The following is a 22954-nucleotide window of genomic DNA, read 5'->3' on the forward strand; positions in this document are numbered from 1 at the left end:
TAAGTTGATTTTTTCAACTTTTGACCTCCTTTAGTGTTTCACTGAGGAGCTCTCCCAAGGCCAAATCCTAGTAAGGGCTCTGGCAGATGGATTCTTGCCAACTTTGCTGTAGTAGTTTAAGATATATTTGTCCTTCCCCCTCAGTCTCTGCTGGCTTCTCTGCCCCTCTTCCAGAAGATGTGACCACCTGCAGCAGATGTGGCCATGGACAATGTAATGGGGGCAGGGGCTTCTTAAATTCCTCTGAAGGACAAGATAGAGCTGAGACACCAGTCTGGGATTTGGCAGTGCCTTCCCTGCAGGCACTTGTCCAGCTCTGCCAGAGGGCTCTGACTTTCAGTGGAGGAGCACCAGCACACAGCTGTGAGAGGTAACTTCAAAACCAGCTGCAGCTGTTTGCTCCGAATACAAGGAGGAATGGTGAGCCCTTAATCCTGCAAATACTTTTGTATGTGTTTATAACTGTGAGCAGTTCCAGAAATTTCAGTGGGGCTTGAAGTTAAATTGGCACGTAAATGCTTGCAGGGCTGGGAGCCTGCGTTTCCACAGGGTCGAGCTAAGAAAGCTTTGATTGTCACACATTGGAGCAATATGTGTCTGCAGCCAGATGACACTGCAAGAAAAGTCCCCCAGTCTGGTTTAGGCCTTCTTCCTTTCCCAGATGCATACTGAGATCAAGACCAGACATTTCCCTGACTGCCAGAATAGCTAGTGGCCACTCCCTGGGTCTGTGGCGGCAGCAGGATGGAGAGGCTGGGCATGATGCCCTGCACTTCTCCTTGTACAGCCTCCTTGGCAAGAGAGCACAGCCTGAGGCTCTGCTCCTCCTCAGAGCTCCCCTCCAGGTGAGCCTTACAGCAGTGAAAATCTCCATGCGTGCTGCAAGAGCAGATTGGGAAGCAGGCACTGACAAGGGCTGCCCTGACAGAAATGTGCCAACAGAGCCTCATGCTGGCCAGACACTCCTGGCTCTGCGTGCCCAACCCTGTGTAGGCAACCCGAGGAATGGTTTTGGGAACATGTCACAATCTACTTTTGCAGCTATTTTTGCTTCTTAGTCAGAGGCCTGACATCCTGAATTGAATCCATGGCTAGTTGTGCTGCTGAGTAACCAGCAGAGTATAAAAAGGCTTCTCTTCAGGGAGAGCTCAGGCAGAGCCAGCAGTAGCCAGCCTTTGGGTGCTTGGACTGAAGCATCTGAGTAAAAACAGCCCACGCTTTTCAGGGGTGCTGGGCACCCTGAACTCCTAGTATACTTCATGTAATTTATGCTTTTATTCCTTCAAGGCATTTTGAAGAAAGATATTCCCGATGGCTCATTTCCCCCAGGGCTGTCTGGCCACATGGTCTGGAAGTGCTTCCCAGAGACTGCCCCCCATGGAGCCCCCCTTGCCTCGTCCCAGCCCTCCCTCGGGCTCTGGGGCTGAAACCCCGACATTTGGGAAGGGCTCAGACACTGAAGGTCTGTGTCAGACAAAGCCCAGGCTGATCCCGACTGTCCCCAAGACAAAAAGTGGCAGCAAATCAGCACCCCCCGGGCGCTGAGGCTCCCACCAGGTCCCGCACGTCTCTGCCAAGCCCAGCCTGGCTCCAACGCTGCCAGAGCCTTTGCTTGCACTTCATTAAGGTGCCTAATGAGCACACCAGCGTGCAGGGGTACTCTCCACTGACCGTGCGAGTCTGGGAACCTCGTAACCAACTAATCCCACATAAACATTTTCAAAGAGTAAAAAAATAACTTGTAGGAGCAGCCACTAAAGTGGCATTAAAGTGGCATATTTTAAGCAAGAAAAGTCACGAAGTCACAGAGAAATCTGCACTCACGATATTATTATAAACTACGAAACAGCCTTTAGCAACAGTGTCACAAAACAATTTCTCAGATATTACAATATAAACAAAGACCTTTTTTTTTTCCTCCGTCCTTAAAGAGATATACCCTGGCTCCTGCCCCCTTTTCCAGCAGTGTTTGTACTCGGACCCTGCAGAAGGAGAGGGTACAGAGGAAGATGCCAGAGCCTGTCCCCCAGCCCAGCAGCTCCGCCCCAGCCCCCCGGGAAGCAGGAGCGCCCTGCGGGGTGGCTCCCAGCCCCAACCCCAGCGCACAGCAATTAGCTCTGCTCTCCCGCGCGGATTTGCGGCTCGGCTCTTAAAAGCCGTTTCATAAATATTCGATGGCCTTTCCGACAGGGTAATGTGCCTCTGTGACATTAAAGAGGAAACTCTGCGAAGGGGAGGGATGACAACAAATTTATCCACCAATAGCACACTCTTTTGGCACAAAAGCACATTCTTATCTTTACATCCCATAATGAGAAGGCAGGGACGGGACTGTTGCTACAGCTCTCTGGGTGGGTAGATGTGGAGTGCAAGAGAAGGGTGCCTGTAAACTGTCAGATATTTTTCCCCCTTGCCTTTGGAAAGAGAAGGACCCGCGCTCGTGGTCCTGCAGTGGTTTTCCTGAGCCCCCGGTGAGGAGGACTTCTCGCACGATGTCAGACTGCGAGGGACTGCCTGTGGGTAAGCGCCAGATTTATATTTACCCCGGTGTCCTGCCGGCCGGCTCGCAGGCTCGGATTGCAGAGTCACACGCGAAGCCGCTTGCTTTCCAAGGGAGCCGGAGCCGCAGCAGGGAGAGCAGAAACTCCCTGAAAGCACTGCAGATCCTGGTGCGGTGCCTTGGAGTCCCTGGAGGGCTGGGAGGGTGGTAGTGCCTGGGTTTTCTCTGAAGGCACAGGGGCTGGGCAGGAGGAAGGGTTCTGGGATTCAGGCTGATGGACTGAAGGGTCGGAATCCGCAGGATGATGGTTTCGGTGCGTGCAGTCGTGAGCTCGCTCAGGAGAGTTTGTGGGGATGGGTGCTGCAGGACCAGGCGCTGTGTGTGTCCTGTTTGTTCCTTGATAAACCTTCCTGCATGGTAACGGACACTACCGGGCAGATAAATGTAATGCCAAGGCTTTATTTGCTGAAAGGAAATAGAAATATACATTATTTTTAAAACAAGTGCATTACACACTTTGCCTGTATCTGGGAAGGAATCCCGTACTAGAGCTCAAGGCTGTATCTTTCAAACTTCACTAGGCAGAAGAACATGTCAGCAAGAAGCACGTTTCTCAGCTGTTTTTTTAAAAAAAACTTCTATAGGAACTTTAAATATTATCTAGGCTGCCTGTACAAAAAGAAAATCTTGTCAAAATGATAGCCTAATTCTCTGCCAAGGCATTTTACTAATAAAGATATGGATTACTGGAAATATCTTTTATTTTTTATTTTACCGTGGCAAGCATTTATCTTTTCACGTGAATATGTATATGCAACATGTACTGTGTAGCACTCCTGTTCCATTGGTCTGTGAAGGCTGTGCACCAAAGATGAGCTAAAAAGTGAGGCTGGAGAAGGAGAAGGCTACTGCAGTATTTTTCTTTTTTCCTCCTCTCCCTGCTTCCATTTTACAGAGCAAATCCCAAGTCCAAAACGGCGCAGTCGTAACTAGAGTGGAAAAATATAAATTATGTATATGGTGCGGAGTGAGCTGCACCATGCACAATTTCATGGGCTGTTGCTATCAGCTAAAGACAGAAGAGATGAAAATGAGTATTTCCTGCTTTTCTGCTCAAACGGGTGAAATGTTAACCAGCAAAGTTTCGCTTTTACAGGCTTTGATTTTAGGGGCCTGGCCACAGCTTGCTTATTAAGCACTCTGAGTTGGGGGTGGGATATTTCAGGGTGACGGTATCAGTATCAGCTGGCATCTGATATTAATGATGAAACTGATATCAAGAGTGCATGGCATCTTGAGTGCAGAAATTACTGATATCTCAATTACCTATACTGCTGAAAGGACCTTCAAGTTTTCTTCCAGAAAAACATCCATGGATGCATTGAGGGAAGAAAGTAATTTTCTATGGGCAGGAATGAAAATTAAAGTGATGTTTAGATGTGGATTTGAAACATGCCAGAAAAGAGCAAAGGTTTATTTCTCTATTCTTCCATACTGCCCAACCCTGCTTCCAGGCCTGCTCTCATGAAGCTACATTCACCTTGCCTAATGCCAGATGCAACCAACCTGTCCCAAGAGACACCTGCTTCATGGACCTGGCAAAATATTCTGGTTCCTATATTCACAGATGTGTGAATGCATATATATTAATATAAAAATATGCACCAAACCAGCAGTGGACAGAGAAATTGTGGTACTCCATCAGAGTTATTAAGTAATCTTAGTGAACCAGTTGCTGACAGCTTGCTTTTCATGTCAAGGAATTTTGAAGTAATTCTCTCTGCGGCTATTGCTCTTTCACTAGCTAGGTCAAAGTTTAAAACTTTGGCAGTTTAAAACTTAACACTCCATAAAAAGAGCTGCAAAAAATCATCACCCAAACCTTCTAATACACTGCTTAGTGTTCACTAGTGCAGAAATGCCTCTTTGCTGAATCAAATGAGCACAGCAGGACTGGAAGTGTATTTCCAAAATCCTTGATTTTGAATGCAGCCAGATAATACAGCCACAAAAAGTTGGTGCAGTGACAGATATCATTAGCACTGCAATGTGGCTGCAGTCCAGAGCCCTGCTTCGAACACAAACCCTACAGCCCTGTGCATGCGCCCGTGCACACACATGCACACGGCTATAAATAATTTAGCCAAAGCACAATATTAGTGTCAAGTGTATGTACTGCTTCAGTAACCTCTTTGCACAGGGTATGCCTCACGATCAACCTGGAGCATTGCACTTTGTAGTTACAGGAAATGAATGCCAGAGTTTTTAGACTGCTTTCAGCCTACACAAGAATGTAGCAGGAACAGCTGTGTAATTGTTCCCTCAGAAAAGCAACTTGGGGGGAATGGCTGAATTCAATCTTCGACTTAAATCACTGGATATGAACAGCTTGATGCGCCAATAATTTTTTAAAAGACTTTATTCAGAAAGAGTATCCTACTTCAGTGCTGGAAATGGTTATGCAATTTTTCATGATGAAAGCATTGGGTGTTTTTAAATTACTGGTTTCTGTTCAATTCCAGTGTGGCTGCACTCTTTCATTGTTGTGGAATGGAAAATTAAACATGTGATGCAAACAAAGTTTTATTTTGTTGTTTGGATGTAGTACAGAAGATATAAAAAAAGTAACTTAAATGCCAGAAGGCAGATTACATGTAAGCAAGTGTTCAGTTCAATTCTGGATTGAATTAATTCCAAAAAAAAGGCATTAGAAAACCTTTGAGATTTGAAAGTGAACAGAATTCTAAAATTTACACTAATAATTTCCCATTGTAATACAGGGAGATAAAGAAAAAAAGATCAGTCACTTCAAGACAAATGCGCTCCTATTTCTTCCTCATTAGCAATTATTGACATACAGATGCTATCCATTAGTGCCAGCTACATAGATTTCTTGTCACTCCTACAAGCAGATAAAAGAAAAGCACATCAATTATTTAAATGCTTCCTCTTGTGTGTATTATTTTCTTCTTGTAAGGAGTCATAGTTCAGTCTCTGAACGACTGAACAGCTTTTCACGCACCCAGCATTTTGATTAGGAATATATGACTCATGATGGTTCTGGTTCTTAACACAAACCTTTTGACTTCAGAAAAATCTCTGAAGTCATGCAAGGGTTCTTCAAGTACCTCTTTTCTTTCTTTCCCCTTTCAGCCACAGACTGACTTTGAATAGCATGGGTAGCTTCTTGTGGATAACAGCACTGTTGAAATAACACAGGGTATTGAGCCACAACAGATGAAGATGAAGAAGAACACCAGGAGTCTCATATATGCATACTTTCTCTGTTATTCAGTGCAACAGGGCTAAGAAGGGAAGAAACAGAATTGATGTGGCTTGTTCTGCAGCAGGTGGCAATGAGAATCTAACTGAATTTCCTTAAAATTCTTCACAACCTTTTATTGGCCTTGTTTCAATAGAGGAGGAAGCAAGACTTTTCATCGGAAATATGTTCCTGACGCTTTAGCTAAATACTTCCTTTCAGAGCTAAAATTACATATTTCAAACATGTCTTTAAGACAGACTGGAGCCAGTTGATAAAGTTGGTGTTTTCAGAATTAGGATATCCCAGAAAAATATGGGAATTTAGATTTCCTGAAGTGCAACACATTCTGCACTGTCATGGAGGGTCCATTTATCTCAGCCAGGCTGAGAGAGGCTGTTAGTGAGCAAGGCCTCCAGCTCCCATGCTGGGCTGTCTCTAACAACTCCTGGGAATAAAATATGGCCCGTGTGCATTTCTATAACAAAAAATCATGACCCAGCACTTGCATGAGCACTACTCTTGTCAAATAAAATTGCCCCACTTTCACATGCTCATATTAGCATAGGACTATGCTTGAAATTCACATTTCATTAGATTTGGTAAAGAATGTCTATATTTTCGCAGGTAACTCCATGTTTCCCTTATGGGTAGAGCAACATTTCTGCACCAGTTTGCAGGGTGAGACCCTCAGTAAAAGGCCTGAAATCATAATAAAAAGCCTGAAATCACCTTGCAGAGGGATAAGCAGAGAAGTGGGAAGGTTTTTCCATCACATCAAGCCAGGTACCTGCTGTAGCTTAGGAATGAAATGGCATGACTGAAGCATCTCCAGAGAGCTCTGCAGGATGAACCACAGCTCCTGACTGCACTAACCCCACCAGCACTGGCTTGCCTGCTCAGAGCTCCCAAGGAGCACCCCCTGCCAGGGGAAGTGAGCCCAGGGTGCTGGGGTGATGAGAACCTGGCAAGCAGCTGTATTATTTATCAGGGTTTGTGATGGATAAATGCTTCACAGAAACTCTTATCTTTGTATATGAACTCCTTGCAAACTCATTTCCTTTTGCATTTGGGAAGTCAGCTTAGGAGATGAATGCTAGCTATTAGAAGCAGTCACACATTTTCCAATAGAGTGTTCTTTCACCATGAAATACAGTTGTTACTAATTAAAACTGCAACATTTTGTTGACAATGTCAATATACTAACACATTTTGAAAGACCATATTTTTGAAAATTGAAATTGAGTGGGAGCAAGACAGAAAGCCTTTGGATGCTCAGGTAAAATAAAACCAAATATAATATCTGGGAGTATTGCCCCAGTTTGATGAAAGTGGAATTGAAATACCAGAATTATCTTGGCAATTGGGAGTCCTTCTCCAGAAATTCCATGTGTCCTCAGTCTGTGCAAGCATTGCCTTGAGCAGCAGAGGCTGTGCATTCAGGGGCAAACACTGATGATGATTATGATGAAGAAATCATTATGGTTTGAAGCTTTAGAGAGCATTTGGAACACAAAGATCAGACAATCACACAAGGAAAAATGAGTGACTCTGGTGCCCCAGAAATCCATGTTTTTCAAGAAAAATCCCAGAAATAGATTTATGGTGATGAGCAAGCCCCATGGAGACACCAGATTGGGAGCCTGCCAGAGGTATGCCTGGAAAGCCCTTCTTGTTTATGCAGTATTCTAAGACAGCCCCATGAGTAAAAATGTTCAGCCTACTGTCCATGAAGAGTTAAAATCACCTGGGTGCAGCCTTCACCTGGTGAGGGTGAGCCTGGGTTAAAGGGCATCCTGCTGAGGAGGGGTTCCCACCTTCACACTGTGCTTTCAAAGCCTTGGAGCTGAATGGCTCAACTGTGGTCTCTTCCCATGCACCTCCTTAAATATTTGTTGAGGGAAAAAGGGTTTTTCCATCTGGGAGAAGTTTGAAGCCTCCAAGACCACAAATCCCTTGCTTCAGTGCTGAGAAAGGGAGAGAGCTGGGAGAGGGACAGAGGGCAAGGAGCAACTTCACATTTGCACTTGGGCAAAATACCACAAATGGCAAAGCTAGTTCTTTGTCACCAAAAGCAAAGATGAAAGAAGGTGGTCTCTGTTGCAGCCCAGTATTAGGGAGTTCTCAATAGGGGTTCAGCCTAGCTTAAGCAAACTTAGTGTACTTGTACATAGCTGGGTAATACAACACTCTTGTGCCACTCATAAAGTTATTTCTTACAACTAGCTTAAAAGTTTGCAACCTCTGGAATGAAAACAATTGCAAACTTTGTTGCTTGCCCAGTTTTTCACCTCCAGCATGGGCATCCTGCCCCTTAGGCCTGGTGGTTCTGTGGGAGCTGACTATGTTCCAGGAGTGTCCTGAGCATAGGCACTGGGTTGGTCTTCATCTCCAGCCTCTGCCTTTAAAGTAGAAAGTGAGGTTTCCTTCTAAACTAACTGGACTAGATATAGACTACTGGACTAGTCTAACTATGCAGCTGGCAAGCAGAGCCTGTGCCAGCTCACTGCTTTTCTGAAGCAGAATGTGAGTATGTGTGCTATGTGCTACAGAGGCTGCAAGTGGGGGTATTTGACCTAGCAGACACATTAACACCCATTTTCACAAGAAAATGTTTGTTTGTTGGTTGGTTTTCATTCTTTGAGGAGGGGTGCAGAAGGAGGAGAGCTCTTTCAGGCACTCAGTAGAGGCAGTAGAAGTTTGCATGAACATTTTCTGCTGGGTTGGTGGTTAAGGATCTAGTTGGGAAATACAGAAGATGCTACAATTTCCCAAGCACTCCTCCATTCCTCCCCCATCCCAATGGGGGGATTTTCCTTATCTGCAGAAACACTTGGAAGCTGTAGTTTGTCCCAGGGTCTGTGAGCAAGAGCGCTTGCATTGAACTGCACATTTCTGAATAGTCTTATTCCATGATGTCTGCAGTAACTTAAGGCATGCAAAAAACAACCAGTGTGGTTTTTCTCCTCCTCTCCTCCATCCCTCATAAAATCTGCAGTATTTCCAACATATTCTGTGTTAAGTCATCAGCATTTAGAAGCCATAATTGCATTTAACAATGTCTGGATCCTTCTCTTGCTGCAGACCTGTTATACAGGCAGTAATTTAGAGGGTGGGGCACCCTTCGATTCCTTTGCCATTCAGACTGCAAACAGAATGCTCAGTGTGCCCTCCAAAAAACCTGGCGAGTGCCCAGTCTCTCATCATCATATTCAGTTGCTTCTGTGTCCCTGTTACTTCTTTCCTTACAGACTGTGATCAGCTCCCTCTCCACCCACTTGTGGTTTCCACAATTAAATTTGTAACATTAGGGGTTACCTCATATTCAGACCTCCTCTAAAACTCACATAAAAGACTGTCAAGATCCCCCAGATGCTTTCTTCCTTGTGGGAAAGAAACTCTGGGGCAGAGGAACGGGCTCCTGTCGAATGCCAGGTGCTGGCATGGACACGTTAATAGTGCCCAGGATCAGTTCCCTCAGGAGTCCTGGGTTTCATGGAGCAGCTGAAGTCACCGTTGAGCCAGCAGGGCACACGGGGACTGGCCAGAGCTGCTCCTGGGCTCTGCACACGGGCTGTCAATCACACAAATCCCTTCTGGAAGAGCAAGCCCTTGCTCAGAGGACTCCAAACTAGGCTCAGTGAAATGGTTGTGACCCTGAAGGAATCAGGGCAAATTCTGAGAAGACTTTGGGAAGTTACAAAGCTGTCTCCATCACAAAAACCCGAGCGTTTCAGGCAGGTGCCAATGGCTGATTTATCTTAGGCAGTTTTTCCACACTGTCAGGTGGGAACCCCCCAGTCCCACATCACTGTTCTTGGCACTGTTTGTTAGGCTCAAGTTTCCACCACTTCAGTGCTCCCTGGGAGAACACAGGTTCATCCTCACGAGGTATTATGAAGGCATGAAATTAAGCCTGGAGATATGTTTGAAAGGTTTAGGTCCAAAATCCCCTCAAAATCCATTGACACTACCTGCAAACTCAGCATTTCCTGTGATTCCCATCTATCTTGCAGATATATATAAATATATATATATATATATATATATATATTTATATATATATATAATATATATATATATTTGTATATATATATATAAGTGAGTAAATATATATTTATATATATCTGCAAGATATATATAAATATATATCTTGCAGATATATATAAATATATATTTACTCACTTATCCTTTGTGATGTGTTCTTTGTAGAGCTGCAGGATGTGCTCTGGCTTTGCAATCACAGAGTGCACCCAGAACACTTCCCAGTGACTAACATAGCTACTGTGAAAATGGTAAAATCCTCACTGCTGAACCACAAGGTGAAAACTCTTGCAGTCAGACAACTTGCCTGAAGCGGTCTGCTGAGGAAATAAAGAAATAAAAGAAATAAAAGAAATAAAGAAATAAAAGCACACACACCAAAACAACTGTGTGTAGAACATCTGAACACCTGAGTAATTTTTCACAGAGACTCAAAAATCTAAAGCAGTGACAGCAAGCTGAGCATCTTAGGTTGCATTTGACCATGTGATTATGAAGGACCTGACTTCAGGTTAAACTTATAATTTGCACATGTCCCACTCATGCTTTGGGACCATGACCCAGATTCTTTGAAATCAAGCCTTTCCATCCAGTCCAATGAATAAGGATCACAACTCTCAGAAATCTCAGAAGTATCTTCATCCCCCTGACCCATCAGTACAAATTGTGGCTGAGTCAGTTTGGTTGCACTCCTCAGACCAGCAGCCTGAGCCCTGTGCTGTGTGGTTGGTGAGATTTTCCCACCAGCAAGCACTCATGGTGCATGGGAAGCACCAGGCATTAGTCATACTCTGTCCCAGCACAATTGCTCAGAGAAATGTATTTATATTTGCACTAATTAAAACTTAGTGAATGTTTCATATTTCCTCTACTGAAACATTGCTAGGTATGACTCAGGAATGTCACACAAAGAGCCATGGTTGCAGAATTACTCAGTTTATATGTGAGAGACTGAGGCACATCAAGATTAAGCCAAAAACAGTTCCCAGTGCTGTGGGTGTGTAATTGGAGATGCCAAGGAGCTCTTCTTTCAGAGCACCCAGCACACCACTGTATTTCACATATTCAAGCTCCATTGGCAGCTGTGAGCACTGGGCATGTCCATAAATCAGACCTGTGGTCTCCATTCCAGTATGAGGAGATGAGGAACATGCCATTAGTGACCATTTGGGAAAACCTGGGTTCCCACAGCTGCTCCATGGGCCAACTCTTCTCTGCTCTGTGGCTGAAGCACAGATGCAATGCAGTTTCCAGCAGAAGTTTTCAAGCTAACTTAACCTGAGATTGTCCTTGATCTTCCTGGAATGCTATACTTTACTATGTTCAATATCTTCTAGAAGTGAAGTTGGAATATTATGATAAACAGCTTATTGGAAACACATATGTCATAAAATACAAGCTACTTGAACACCTCATAACTAGATCTCTAACAATGAGTATACTTGTTATAATTATAACTTGGTATTTCACCAGTTGCTTGAAGATGCTCTACAATGTCAATAGTTTCACACACAAACACTTCTGATACAGGCAACCTGTCTTTGGGCCACTAAATCTGTCATTTTCTACAGCTTTTAATCTCAAATCAGAGGTTCCCAGGTTCATCTGTTGCTGTGATAGCCAGCAGACCTTCTGACACCCATATGACTTGGCATGATATTGCAATCTCTTTGTGCTGGAGGCATATGGACCACATGTGGAAAGGATTTTGAGAAGGAAACTGTTATTTCCTGCATCTACCATAAATTCCAAATGGTATATTCAGGCATAACTGTTCAAAACCAGAGAGTGCATTGATGAAATGGAAATAATTTATCTGGGAAATCTCATCTAAACTGTTTGATTTTTCTTAGTGCTGCCAACTCTTTGATGTTTATCATGAGCCCCTTAAGACTTGTTCTTTTTGTCCTACAGCCAGGTTTCTTGGGTCATGATTTTTTGGTGGCTGTCAAAATGTCTATGCACTGTCCGTTTTCACCCAGTCAGCAACACATGGGGCTTGTTATGCTGATGGAGAGTGGGGATTTTTTTGCAAAGATATTTTGGTCAGGTATTTAAACATCCAAGGCTTAGGGAGAAGCATCATGTGGAAAAGTGTGAGATAATCTGCCATGTCTGGAATAGATGTGGTGGACTGAGGCATGCAAGTGCTCACATATGTAGGATGGAGAATAATATTTCTTTAACAAAAACTGTCTTTTTAAACACCAACCACATTTCTGCATGTTTTCATTTTGAGTCATTTAATAAAAAAATTGGAAAACTCCAGGGAAAATATTCAATCTGCTCACAGTTTTTCACAGGAGGAGTGTTTGTTTTCTCCTGGCACACAGTGGAGCTGAAGAGTCTTTTTGCTGTCCTTTACTATTCCCTGCCTACTCTGATGTCCAATAAAGTGGGAGGAGTAAAAAGACATCTTCACTATTCTACAACTACACTGGAAGGAAAAAAACACTGAAAATTGACCAGATGGCACATTTTTGTTGAGGCATGGTGAGTCTCACTCCCTACTGTAGGAGTTTCCATGCTCAGGCCAATCAAAACATAACCAACACCAGCAAGGTTGCAGCACCATTTTTGCTTTGGGGATGCAGAGAGATCATCAGAGCCTGAGCAAGAGCATTTCCCTGCTTCATTCTGCCATTGGGATTTCAGCAAGACAAAGACAGTTCCTGAAGTTGCACGTGTGCTCCTGTGCCATGTCCCTCATTCCCAAGGTCAGGTGTCCCTGCAGAGGAAGGAAGAGGAGCACCCAAAAAAGCATGAAAAAACTCACTCTGGTTATGAGACACAGCCAGCCAGGAGCTGAACATCTCAGTTTTGTCCAAGGGGATGATACAGGATTAGAAAATACTTGTTTGTACTAAACTGATTTTATTTTCTCCCACAGAAATGTGCATTTGCTTCCTTTTCCTAGTGACGTTCAGCAGCTGGGTTGTCCTAGACAATGGTGCCAAATATTTAAATATTTCCTTGTTCTGAGATGATTGCTCAATTGACAATCTGCCTTGTTAACCCAGCTGCCTTGAGGGACAGTGGAGAACTGGAGGCAGCCGGATGTTTGAATGGGTCCCACAGAGAGGGAGGCAAGGCTGCAGCAGGAGTCTGTCCCAGCACAGCCCCAAGCCCACCCAAAGCTGCCCTGTGCCCCCTGGAGTGCCTGGTTCTCACAGAAATCCCAGTGGAGCTGTTTGTAGAGAAGGGCCAGCACAGGGAGATCAGATTTATTTTCCACTACTTGACACAGTGCCTTGCCACGGGCCAACCTGCTCACAAGTCAGTCCTGGAGAATGCCAAGGAGTGAAGGTGGCTGGGCAGGCACCCTGCAGTACAGCTTCTGCAGGCTCGGTCTTGTTCTCCTGTGCAAAATCACTTGTCACCTGCAATGAGTCCCAGACCTGTCCTCTCAACAGTTCATAGCATCCGATGGGCCCATGTACTCCAATTTCTGTGTTGATCCAATATCAAACTTCTATAAAAGGTGCAAAAAATCAGCAGGAGTCCTAATTACTCACTGAGCTCAGACTATGGTCAGAGATAGTCCCAGGCTCCTGCCCAGAGAGGGAGGTTAACTTTAGTTCAGTAAGAGGTTATTAGATCCCTGTTTCCCCTTCTGTTATTTCCCAAAACCATTTACCAGAACTGATTTATCTTCCTTCTCTAAATTCTTTGGCTACTGATGATGTTTGGCTGCCTTGTCTGTACTTTCAAGGCCTTGTGCTAAATTTAGAAAAGGAGGAGATTCTTCTCCTCTGGACCATCATTTTGTGGTTTACTCATTGAATGCTGCAGGCACAATGTGAGTTAAAATCCCATTTGTTGCACAGCCAAGTGGGTTAGGGCTGGAAAAACTGTTTTCTTCTTGATACTTACTAGACCTCCACATGCCCTTCATGTGAAAGGCACATGCCTTGTGCCTTGAGGGATGCTGCTGTGCGTTTCCAAAGACTCAGGATCACCTTTTTTCTTTTTTGCATGTTGCCTAAGTACTTAAAAATTCTCTCTTTAGCTGTGCATGGGCGGGGGGAGACCTCTGGAGATCCTAAATAAGTAATATCTGTGCCACAGTGCAGTGCTCCCTGGAGACCTTTTCTCTGACACCTCTCCAGCCTTTCTTCAATTCTTCGAGTCCTGCCCATCTGCTGCTGCCTTCTCTGTTCTGCTCACCAGCAAGCTTTGGGAAAATATCTTGATTTTATCCAGAGAGGAAAGAGGGAGCATCAAGACACCAATTGTAAACTTAATGGGAGTAAAATTTTTGCATCTGAATACTCACGAAGTAGAAATGCAGTGTAATTTTCTCAAAGTAATCAAAGTAATTTTCAAAGTAATCTTTCTTCTTAAGTGAAGAAAATAATGAAAAATTTTTTGTACTTATTAACAGAAAGCATATTATACTATTTTTGCATCTTTAATACAGGTGTGTTTCACCAGTTCTTATGTGGTAAACATGGAATTCTACCAAGTATCCAATGATGACACAAACTACAATAGTGAAATATGATCCACTTGCTCATGTCACTGAAACCTCAGAAAGGTTACAGCCTTCAGCAGGGTTCGTTTGAGGTATACTACTTAAGGTAATAGGGCTGGACAATCTCATTAAGATTTATTTCCACCCCATTTAAACACAGGTTCAAAAGTGCAGCTGGCTGGAGCTGTACTGGCTTTATCTTTGGCTTACGGAAGAGATTGCAAAAAGAGGTAAACAGAAAACATTCAGTTGCTCAATTGGCTGGGCCTGAGACTGCAGGATAGAGCAGACACAGGCTTGTGCCCAGGCTTGGAGGCTGAGAAAATTGGAACTAACTTTTCATCCTTATTACATTGCATAGGCTTTTCCCTTCTATTTCCCCTCCCATGGAGAATCATTCCATTAGGGAGAGGGAGGCACAAAACAACTGCATCTGCTCATCTTTAATGGTAGTTCACCATGTTCACTGGATTTCTTCCAGACCTGAATTTGTCTGTACCCATTAGGGAAATGTATCGGTTAGGAAAAATACATTTTCAAACATTTCAGCTTCTGTTGCAGATTCCCTAAGTAGTCTGAGATGTTTACAAAGCTCCTAGCACATCAGGCTTGTCCTCCCACAGACTATGATATTGATGACAGTAATCCTTCTATCACACTCCAAGTGCTTCTTTTTGCTTCTGTTGAAGCCATCCAGACTGTGAGTTATTTGGCAGCATTTTTCTCTTTTTTTTTCAGTATAAAAGAAGCAGTGGAGATCTCACCTGGCAGAGGAGAATTTTCTAGATAGCAAATGCAGCAGCCCTCTGTATTTGCTGCAGTGTCTTTTTGGTGAGAGTGAATAGCTGCACCCAGATGCATCAAATCCTTGAGGCTGGCTGCTCCTACCCAAACAGATTCCTGGTGATTGTGCCCTGAAGCCCAGGGGCTTTTGGGATCAGAAATCTTGTAAGCCACAAGCAAAGCTCAAGCTGCCAACACAGTCCAGCTCTTCCTAATGCAGGCAGCATCTCCAGGCTCCTCCTGGAGAGAGGGTGGACTGCAGACCAAGGGGAGCCTTCAGCAGGCAGATGATGCAAACAGCAGAGGAGATGACCTCAAGCACGTCCTTGGTATTGCTTCCACATGCAGCCTTGTCAAGCCCTTTGTCTGGGAGTGGATTTTCTTGTCCAGACATTGCACTCTCACCCTTCTCAGATTTGGACCATCCTTTGTGGTTTACCCAAATCCAGAGTAAACGAGTACATCCAGAGGCCCCTGGAGAATACTAAGACAAGGAAAGGCATTTGGCTCTCTCCAACACTTTCTGTGAGAGAGTCAGCTGAGAAGTAGATCCGGCATTGCTATTCCCTAAGTTTGATTTCCTTGGCACTTGTTAGATGCATAGAAATGTACAATCAACACTGCCATGTAGACAGGACTAAAATCAGAATGTTTGGAAGAAAAATAAGGGATTGAATAGAAAGAAAACTGGAGTCGGCAGTTCTAAGGACCCATCACCATAGTATCAAGACACTGTTTACAAAACTTCTTTGTTAAGAAGTTTCCACATGCTCTTTCTTTCAATTTCAGTTAAAATCAACATAGTCATTGCTCTGGATTTAAACTGTGCCCTGAAAGGCCTATAATCTAAACATGGAACATTTAAGTCATGTACTAAAAGAAGAAAATGAAGCTGCATCCAGTGCTGTGTGAGGACTCCTGGGCTGATCCTGCAGGACCTGCAATGGCCCCATTAACAGCCAGGTAAAAACCTCTCGCAAGCCCCAGAGCTGCCATGATAGAAGGAAAACCCAGACATACCATTGTTCAGTGGGGAAACTCTCCTGCAAGCCCCAAAGCTGTTGTCCCTAGGTAGAAATCCCCCTGCAAGTCCCAAAGCTGCTGTCTCACGGGGACAACCTTCATGCAAGCCCCAGAGTTGCTGTCTTGGAAGTCCAAGGCTGGGCCAGAGGTAACAGGAGCTGCCCAGTCAGCCTGGTGAGCCAGGACATAACGTGGCCCCTCAGTCCCTGCTGCTGCATCTCCAGCACTGCCTGGCACATCCCTGCACTGTTCTCTCCTGTGTGACCTAGGTGAGCCCCAGCCCGACAGGAACAGAATAAAGCCCTGCCTATTTTCAGTGTCTGAGTTGTGTGAAATGCAGTTCAGACTCTGGCATGAAGAGGAGAAAATTATTTGGGTAGTCAAACTTAATTTTGTTTAATTTGGAGTTATTAAGAATATTTATATTTTTAAACACGGTGTTTAACCTGACAGCATCCCATTAAAATGCTTTATATAAGCTAATTAGGAGCTTCTGTGTAGTACTATATTTATTGCAATTAGCAAATATTAGTGGCTCAGGCAAACTGCAAGATATTTTTTCTGTCCTGTCCTATTTTGTTCATCTCCTTGCCTGCCATAAATTAAGCCTAGCCTAGATTAGATTCTTTCACTTATCAGCCTTTCTGCCTGATAAGTCTTAAAGAAGGAGAAATAAAAAAAAGTAAAATTAACAGAAAATTAACCATTAGGAGCCTCTGAGAAATCAAAAGAGCCTTTTAGATTAAGTCTCTCAGTAGTGTCAAGGCTAGTAGCAGTGCCACTGGCATTAGTGGGATTAAGTTACTTAATTCTAGTATGATTCAAGATAATTTGTAGCTATGAGCATACCCAGAGTAAATCCTCATCCTCCCAGGTCTTTTGTTTGCCATCTCTTGACAAGCTATATTGCATATAAATGAGGTCATAAAACATGTGAAGGAGGAATATATTTTCATTTGTATTGAAGTTTCATGCATGCAAATGCTCCTGTACAAATACCAATAATGAATAGTATTAGTAGTTAATGAACTCAATCCTTATTTGGGCTTTGTTTTGGGGTTTTGTGTCCTTACACAGATATGAAATATGTGAAATGAAAGGAAAGTTTCCCCGAGCAAGGACAGAGGCCAGTTTTAAGAGATACTTAGACCTCCCTCCAGTCAGTGGCAAAGGGTGGCCCAGCTGGCCTGTATTCCAACCAGGATGGATCTCACAGGATGGCTGGAGTTTAGCCTCTGAGGTCTTCCATGGTTTGTGAGCAAATCACAGGCTGCTAAGCCACTTTAAGCTCACAGACTGTACAGAACCCCAGGGAAGAGCAAAGGTTTGGGTACCTGAGTCTCAAAGCCTGCTGCATGTGCCAGAACTCTGATAAAAGGGCTGGTTCAGACCTTTCAGGAGAACTTGACCCTTCTGTGTGCACACACAAATGCCTGAGCCTTGACACTGATGAGCAGATATGTCCTGTGCTTATCCTGCAGCCTCCTGAGAGGATTCAGCACTGTGGCAGGGGCACCCTGGCTGGCTGGGCTGGGGTTGTGCACAGAAGGTGCAGGTGGAGCAGCTCTTGGGAAGCTGTGCAGGACCACTGAAGCTGTGCAGAACCACTGAAGCTGTGCAGAACCACTGCTCCACCCTCCACCACCGACCTTGACCTTTTCCCTGGCAATGCCGAGAGGCTGTGCTGGGAAGGGCTGCTGGGCCCCTGTCAGCTACAGCCCTACTTGAGTGGTGTGCAGCATGAGATGTTAAATGCTCCTCTGCCCTGTGTGCTGGCCTGCACTCTCTGCGAGTGATGATACCTGGAAAAAAAAGATCAACTTTTTTGAGGCTGTTAAAGATTTTTTACTTTTTCTGGAAAGGGGGAAAATAAAGGTGTCCACAAAGTTCACTTACTCACTTAACAGCTAGACAAAAAGGCATCCAATCATTATCTCCTTGATTTGAATAGATCTTACTGTAAATGTGCCAGGTATGTGGAACAGCAATCAGTAAAATGGTTTTTCATTTACTGCAAGCATCAAAACTATCACACAAGGTTCAGAGATCAGTTCAGGGAGTTCATTTTGTGGGCTTGGGCCATGAAGGCCGTGATTTAAAATGCCATTCTTCAGCTATTAACTATCTAGATTTAAGGACCCAACTCACAGATATTTTCTAATTCTGTTCTTTTCCATTGGAATTGCTTGGGTCACTGCTTCTCATCCGAGCTGTTGCTGCCTTTTCCTCCTAATGCCCTGCAGTGGGACAGCCTGCTGCTTCACCACTTGGGAGTCAATCCCAGTGAGTCTCTTGCAGGGGATACACTCCAAGTGCTCATCACTGGATAAGCACGACCCCTAAAGGCCACTGAACTGTCATTGTTCATGTGTCATTGTTCCCAGTAGAAATTATCAGTTGCAGGATGTCTGGAGGTGGTTTGCATTCCCATCTAGAAATATTCATGCTGAGTCTCTCTCATTCCTCATATTTTCACTGATTTCAGGGAGCTCAGCTTGGACATCCTGTTTGGGTTGAACTCATGCTCCTAAAATCTCAAGATCTCATCTATTATTATTCTTGAAAGTTTTTTGATCAAAAAATGCATCAGCTGACAAGTGTATCTTTGTCTTGTTGTGCCTGGTACAAATGTAATCTTTATGGCATGTACTGGCTGGACTGAAAAATATCACTGATGCCTACTTCCACTGCCTTTCCAGGAATTGATTTAGGACACATTCTCAAGATTAATGCCTTGGCTGATGGTGAGGAGCATTAAGAGTGGAACCAAGATAGGGTCAGATTACATGAAAGGAGAAACACTAGCTGCAACATACACTCCTATACAGAAGAGAGCAGAATATCTCATGGATTAATTTGTCAGCATTTCAAAGCTGCTCTGTTGGAGATGGAGCCAGCTACAGCACTACAGACTAGAGTCTGTATTCCAGTTACTTCCTGTGATCTTGCACTAGTTGTTTTACAGGAAATTTAAAAAGGAGGATAAATATTGCCTATAAGCCCTGTTGCCAAAGGAAATGCAAGAGGTATTATTTTCAGCTGCTTACTCATTAAGAGGGAACTGCAGCACTTGAGTCTTGCTTTGCTTTTTGGCTGCTGGGAGCCAACAGTTTTTCTCTTTGAGTGTGGAACTGTGCACACCCAGCTCTTGAAGGAAAACAGGGATAAATCACAAGTTTTCTGAAGTTACCTTGTTAAAATAATATGTATAGTATAAGCATGTGCAATCATAAACATGCTGTTGGAATGGAAAACTTTTGCGGAAACGTTTACAAATTGGAAGACAAATATGCTGGTATCTCTAACTGTGCTCCAGAAAGGACATGTAGCATTATGTGCAGATTGCCTGAAGACATCACTGCCTTTGCCAGGGATAACAGTGTTTCCTAACAGAGACAGATTGTGCCTACAGGGTAAAATAAAAGAGGTGACTGCCAAATAATATCAGTGAATGTATTGAGGAGATACTATTTTGTTACCAAAAAACCCTGTAAAACATAAAAATCTGGTTACACGGCTTGTCTAAACTGAAGGGACTAAATTGTTGGTAAATAAGATTCCTTCCAACCCAAACAATTCTATGGTTCTGTGTACTAAGTATAACTGCCCAAAGGATTCATTCATTATTCCCCAGTTATCCTACTGCAACTTAAATACCTCACAAAACAGTCCTTAGCAGCAGAAATTAAAACCAGCTGTATTTTATTAGTTACCAGTGAATCTACATATCAAAAGAGGAAAGGAAAGGAAAGGAAAGGAAAGGAAAGGAAAGGAAAGGAAAGGAAAGGAAAGGAAAGGAAAGGAAAGGAAAGGAAAGGAAAGGAAAGGAAAGGAAAGGAAAGGAAAGGAAAGGAAAGGAAAGGAAAGGAAAGGAAAGGAAAGGAAAGGAAAGGAAAGGAAAGGAAAGGAAAGGAAAAAGGAAAGGAAAGGAAAGGAAAGGAAAGGAAAGGAAAGGAAAGGAAAGGAAAGGAAAGGAAAGGAAAGGAAAGGAAAGGAAAGGAAAGGAAAGGAAAGGAAAGGAAAGGAAAGGAAAGGAAAGGAAAGGAAAGGAAAGGAAAGGAAAGGAAAGGAAAGGAAAGGAAAGGAAAGGAAAGGAAAGGAAAGGAAAGGAAAGGAAAGGAAAGGAAAGGAAAGGAAAGGAAAGGGGAAAAGGGTTTCAACCTCAGAAAAGGCCTGACTCAGCCATGCAGGGATGCTCTGAAGGAAAAGTAGGTTTTGGCTCCTCTGTGCTTGGGGTTCACATCAGTAACATCAACATACACTCATTGTCCTGCCCTCCCTGCTAAACACCTCTGATTTACCTGCCCTTCATTGGAGCAGACCTAAAGAAGACCATTGGGCATCTAAAGAAGCATCATGTTCCATCATTCTTCCTAGTGTTGTTAGTGGTGGGTGGAGTTTGCATTAAAAAAATAAAGAATACTTCCATGAATATAGTGATATTTTTACAGGTAGTAAAAAATCCAACATCTCCAAACACAGCCCATTTCAGGTTCAAAATGCCTATCAATAAGCTCAGTAACACATTCATAAATCATCACTTGAACTACAAGGATGTCACCAAAGAGCCCAATTTAATTTCCTCACAGTCAATGACAATTTACAGGACTCTGATTTAAAACCTGGTCATCACCCTAAGTGGGTATGTTTGGGGGCTGGGAATTTAAGTCACATGAGGCTTTCCTTCTCACATGAAGCCTTCCTTAGCTGTACTTCTAGAAGTCATTCAGTGCAATTATTTAATATTTGCATAAACCAGAGCAATGCAAAGAGGTTTGCCACTGAAGTTTAGCAGCATACTCCTGTTTCTGTTATTATTCTAATATATCTAACCTAAGAAAGGGGAAATTCCTTGGCTTTGTTTGTTGGGGCTTATTTTATTATTATTTTTAATTTTGGAGGGGAGGGGTGGGGTTTTTTTTGGGTTTTGGTTTTGTTTTTTTTTTTTTTAATTTGTTTTTTAACAATGTTGTATGCTCCCAGGGAAATAATGGACAGTGATTTATTTATCAAATTCCTCAACAGGAGAAAGCCACGCTTGGGTCTTGCTACCATGGAGGGAGATAAACTAACATATTTAGCTAAAGAATATGTAACCCATAGGAAAACAGACTGAACAAAACTGGAGAGACATATACAAACTGGCAGGGGAGACACTGAGACAGGGAACAGAATGTTTAGATAGAGGCACTTATGGGTATTCCCCACCAATAAATGAATCATCCAGGACATAAGTGGCTATTTTTAGCAGCAGTGTCTATGTTACTTTTGCCTTTTACATTGAGAAAACTGTGAAGCACTAGATAGGAGATGCTAAAAATCCATTCAGAGTAATGCTGGGCTTTCTTGTAAGATGGGCAGGGTTCAGAGTGCCTTTGGCCTGGCTGTGCAGTAAACCTATAGAAATGATAGAAAGAAAGAAAGAAAGAAAGAAAAAAGAAAGATAGATAGATAGATAGATAGATAGATAGATAGATAGATAGACAGATAGATAGATAGATAGATATGAGGCGAGGTGTCTCCATGGAACGCTAATACACTCTCCCAACACACATCATCACCAGGTGGCTAGAGTAGGGGTCCTCAGGCACCCCTGAGGACTCAGGAGTGTACTGACAGCCTCCTCTTCCATGCTTCCCATCAGCTCTTCTCTGGGGATCAGGGAGATTGCATCTTCTGATATCCTAATCACTGCTCTGGGCAAAATCCTTTGACTTCAGCTGTAAGGATCATGATTTAATCCAACAATTTAGCCCAGTAATGGAAACCAGCTGGTAACACAGTATTTGGTTTTGTCATTATGTTCACCACTTGGAAGTAACGGGCTGCAAAGCCCCTTTGATTTGTGGTAGGGCATTCCATTAGCACATCTATAAAAACATCCAAGATGTTTCCATTGACAGCACTTAACAATTTTCTCTATTACTTTGATGGCTGTTCATTTTGGATGGAAAGTGCTTTTCCGCACCATTGAAGCACAGCTAGTTCACACCTTGGAGCATCGGAAGTGCTGAGATGCTACAAGAAGTAACACTTAGGAGAGCACATCCCCTCTTTGGCACGCACTGCCAGGCCCTGCACAGCTCCCTGCCTGCAGCACAGCTGTGTCAGCCACAAACCAGGACAGAATGTGCCCTGTGACACCGAGGGGGGAACGGAGCTATTTCATCTGCCTTCCCCTTTTGCATGATTAGCAAGTCAATTTTGCATTCAGTTCCATGTATGCAATTGGTGGCAAAATCTGTGCAGGTCTAAACTTGCCTCTTGAGCTTTTATTGGATAACAAAACAGTGTGTGCTTGTCTGGTGGTGGAAGATATAGGGACTGTAAGCTTAGAGGCTGATGTTCAAACCCAGCAGATCAGCATAAAGCCCTCAGGACATTATTCTTGCTGCAATTACAAGTAACAGCTAAAGAAAGGGTAAGAGACTCTCATGTGGTGAATAGAAATGTTACTCTTCATTTGCTTGTATGTACGCTGCAGACAAGGATAAATAGTCGTAACTGTAAAGCTCTCAGTGAAAAATTGATCCCCATTTGTGTCTCTAGCTGCCTCCAGCTTTTCCTTATAGGAATCAGTGATGGGTCATCAGTGTGGTCATTTTAAGCTTGCTACAAAATAAATCCTGATTCAACAGTCTCCTTGAATGACCTTTGGTTGTATGCACAAGCATTTCTCATGCCAAAAGCCCCAGTGATGTTGATGCTAATAGGTAGATGGTAGAGACATTTTCACAGTGACTGCTAGAGACTGGAGATGAGGAACAAAAGCTCCTTTCTGAGAGCTGCTCATCCATCTCGAATGCTCTGACTCACTTCACCTCGTGTGGGACTGGCTGCTTAGAAAAACCAACACTGCCATCTTTTT

General features: G+C 43.5%; 1 protein-coding gene and 1 long non-coding RNA gene across 2 annotated transcripts in view; one reads left to right on the plus strand and one right to left on the minus strand.

Annotated features, from left to right (window-relative positions):
• Nucleotides 1–1813: 1813 nt before the first annotated feature.
• LOC140684337 (uncharacterized) lies at nt 1814–2654 on the minus strand. The gene is made up of 2 exons (XR_012056500.1): nt 2544–2654; nt 1814–1982 (listed from the first exon to the last, which is right to left on the minus strand). It is a non-coding gene; the product is annotated as an uncharacterized lncRNA (long non-coding RNA).
• The window catches only part of EML1 (EMAP like 1), a 121245-nt gene continuing 100399 nt past the window's right edge, over nt 2109–22954 (plus strand). The window contains exon 1 of the mRNA XM_032748878.3: nt 2109–2520. Coding sequence (XP_032604769.1) covers nt 2493–2520 — 28 coding nt within the window. The 5' untranslated portion in view covers nt 2109–2492. The remainder of the gene's footprint in view (nt 2521–22954) is intronic.

Source organism: Taeniopygia guttata, chromosome 5 (assembly GCF_048771995.1).
Source record: "Taeniopygia guttata chromosome 5, bTaeGut7.mat, whole genome shotgun sequence".
Taxonomy (NCBI): domain Eukaryota; kingdom Metazoa; phylum Chordata; class Aves; order Passeriformes; family Estrildidae; genus Taeniopygia; species Taeniopygia guttata.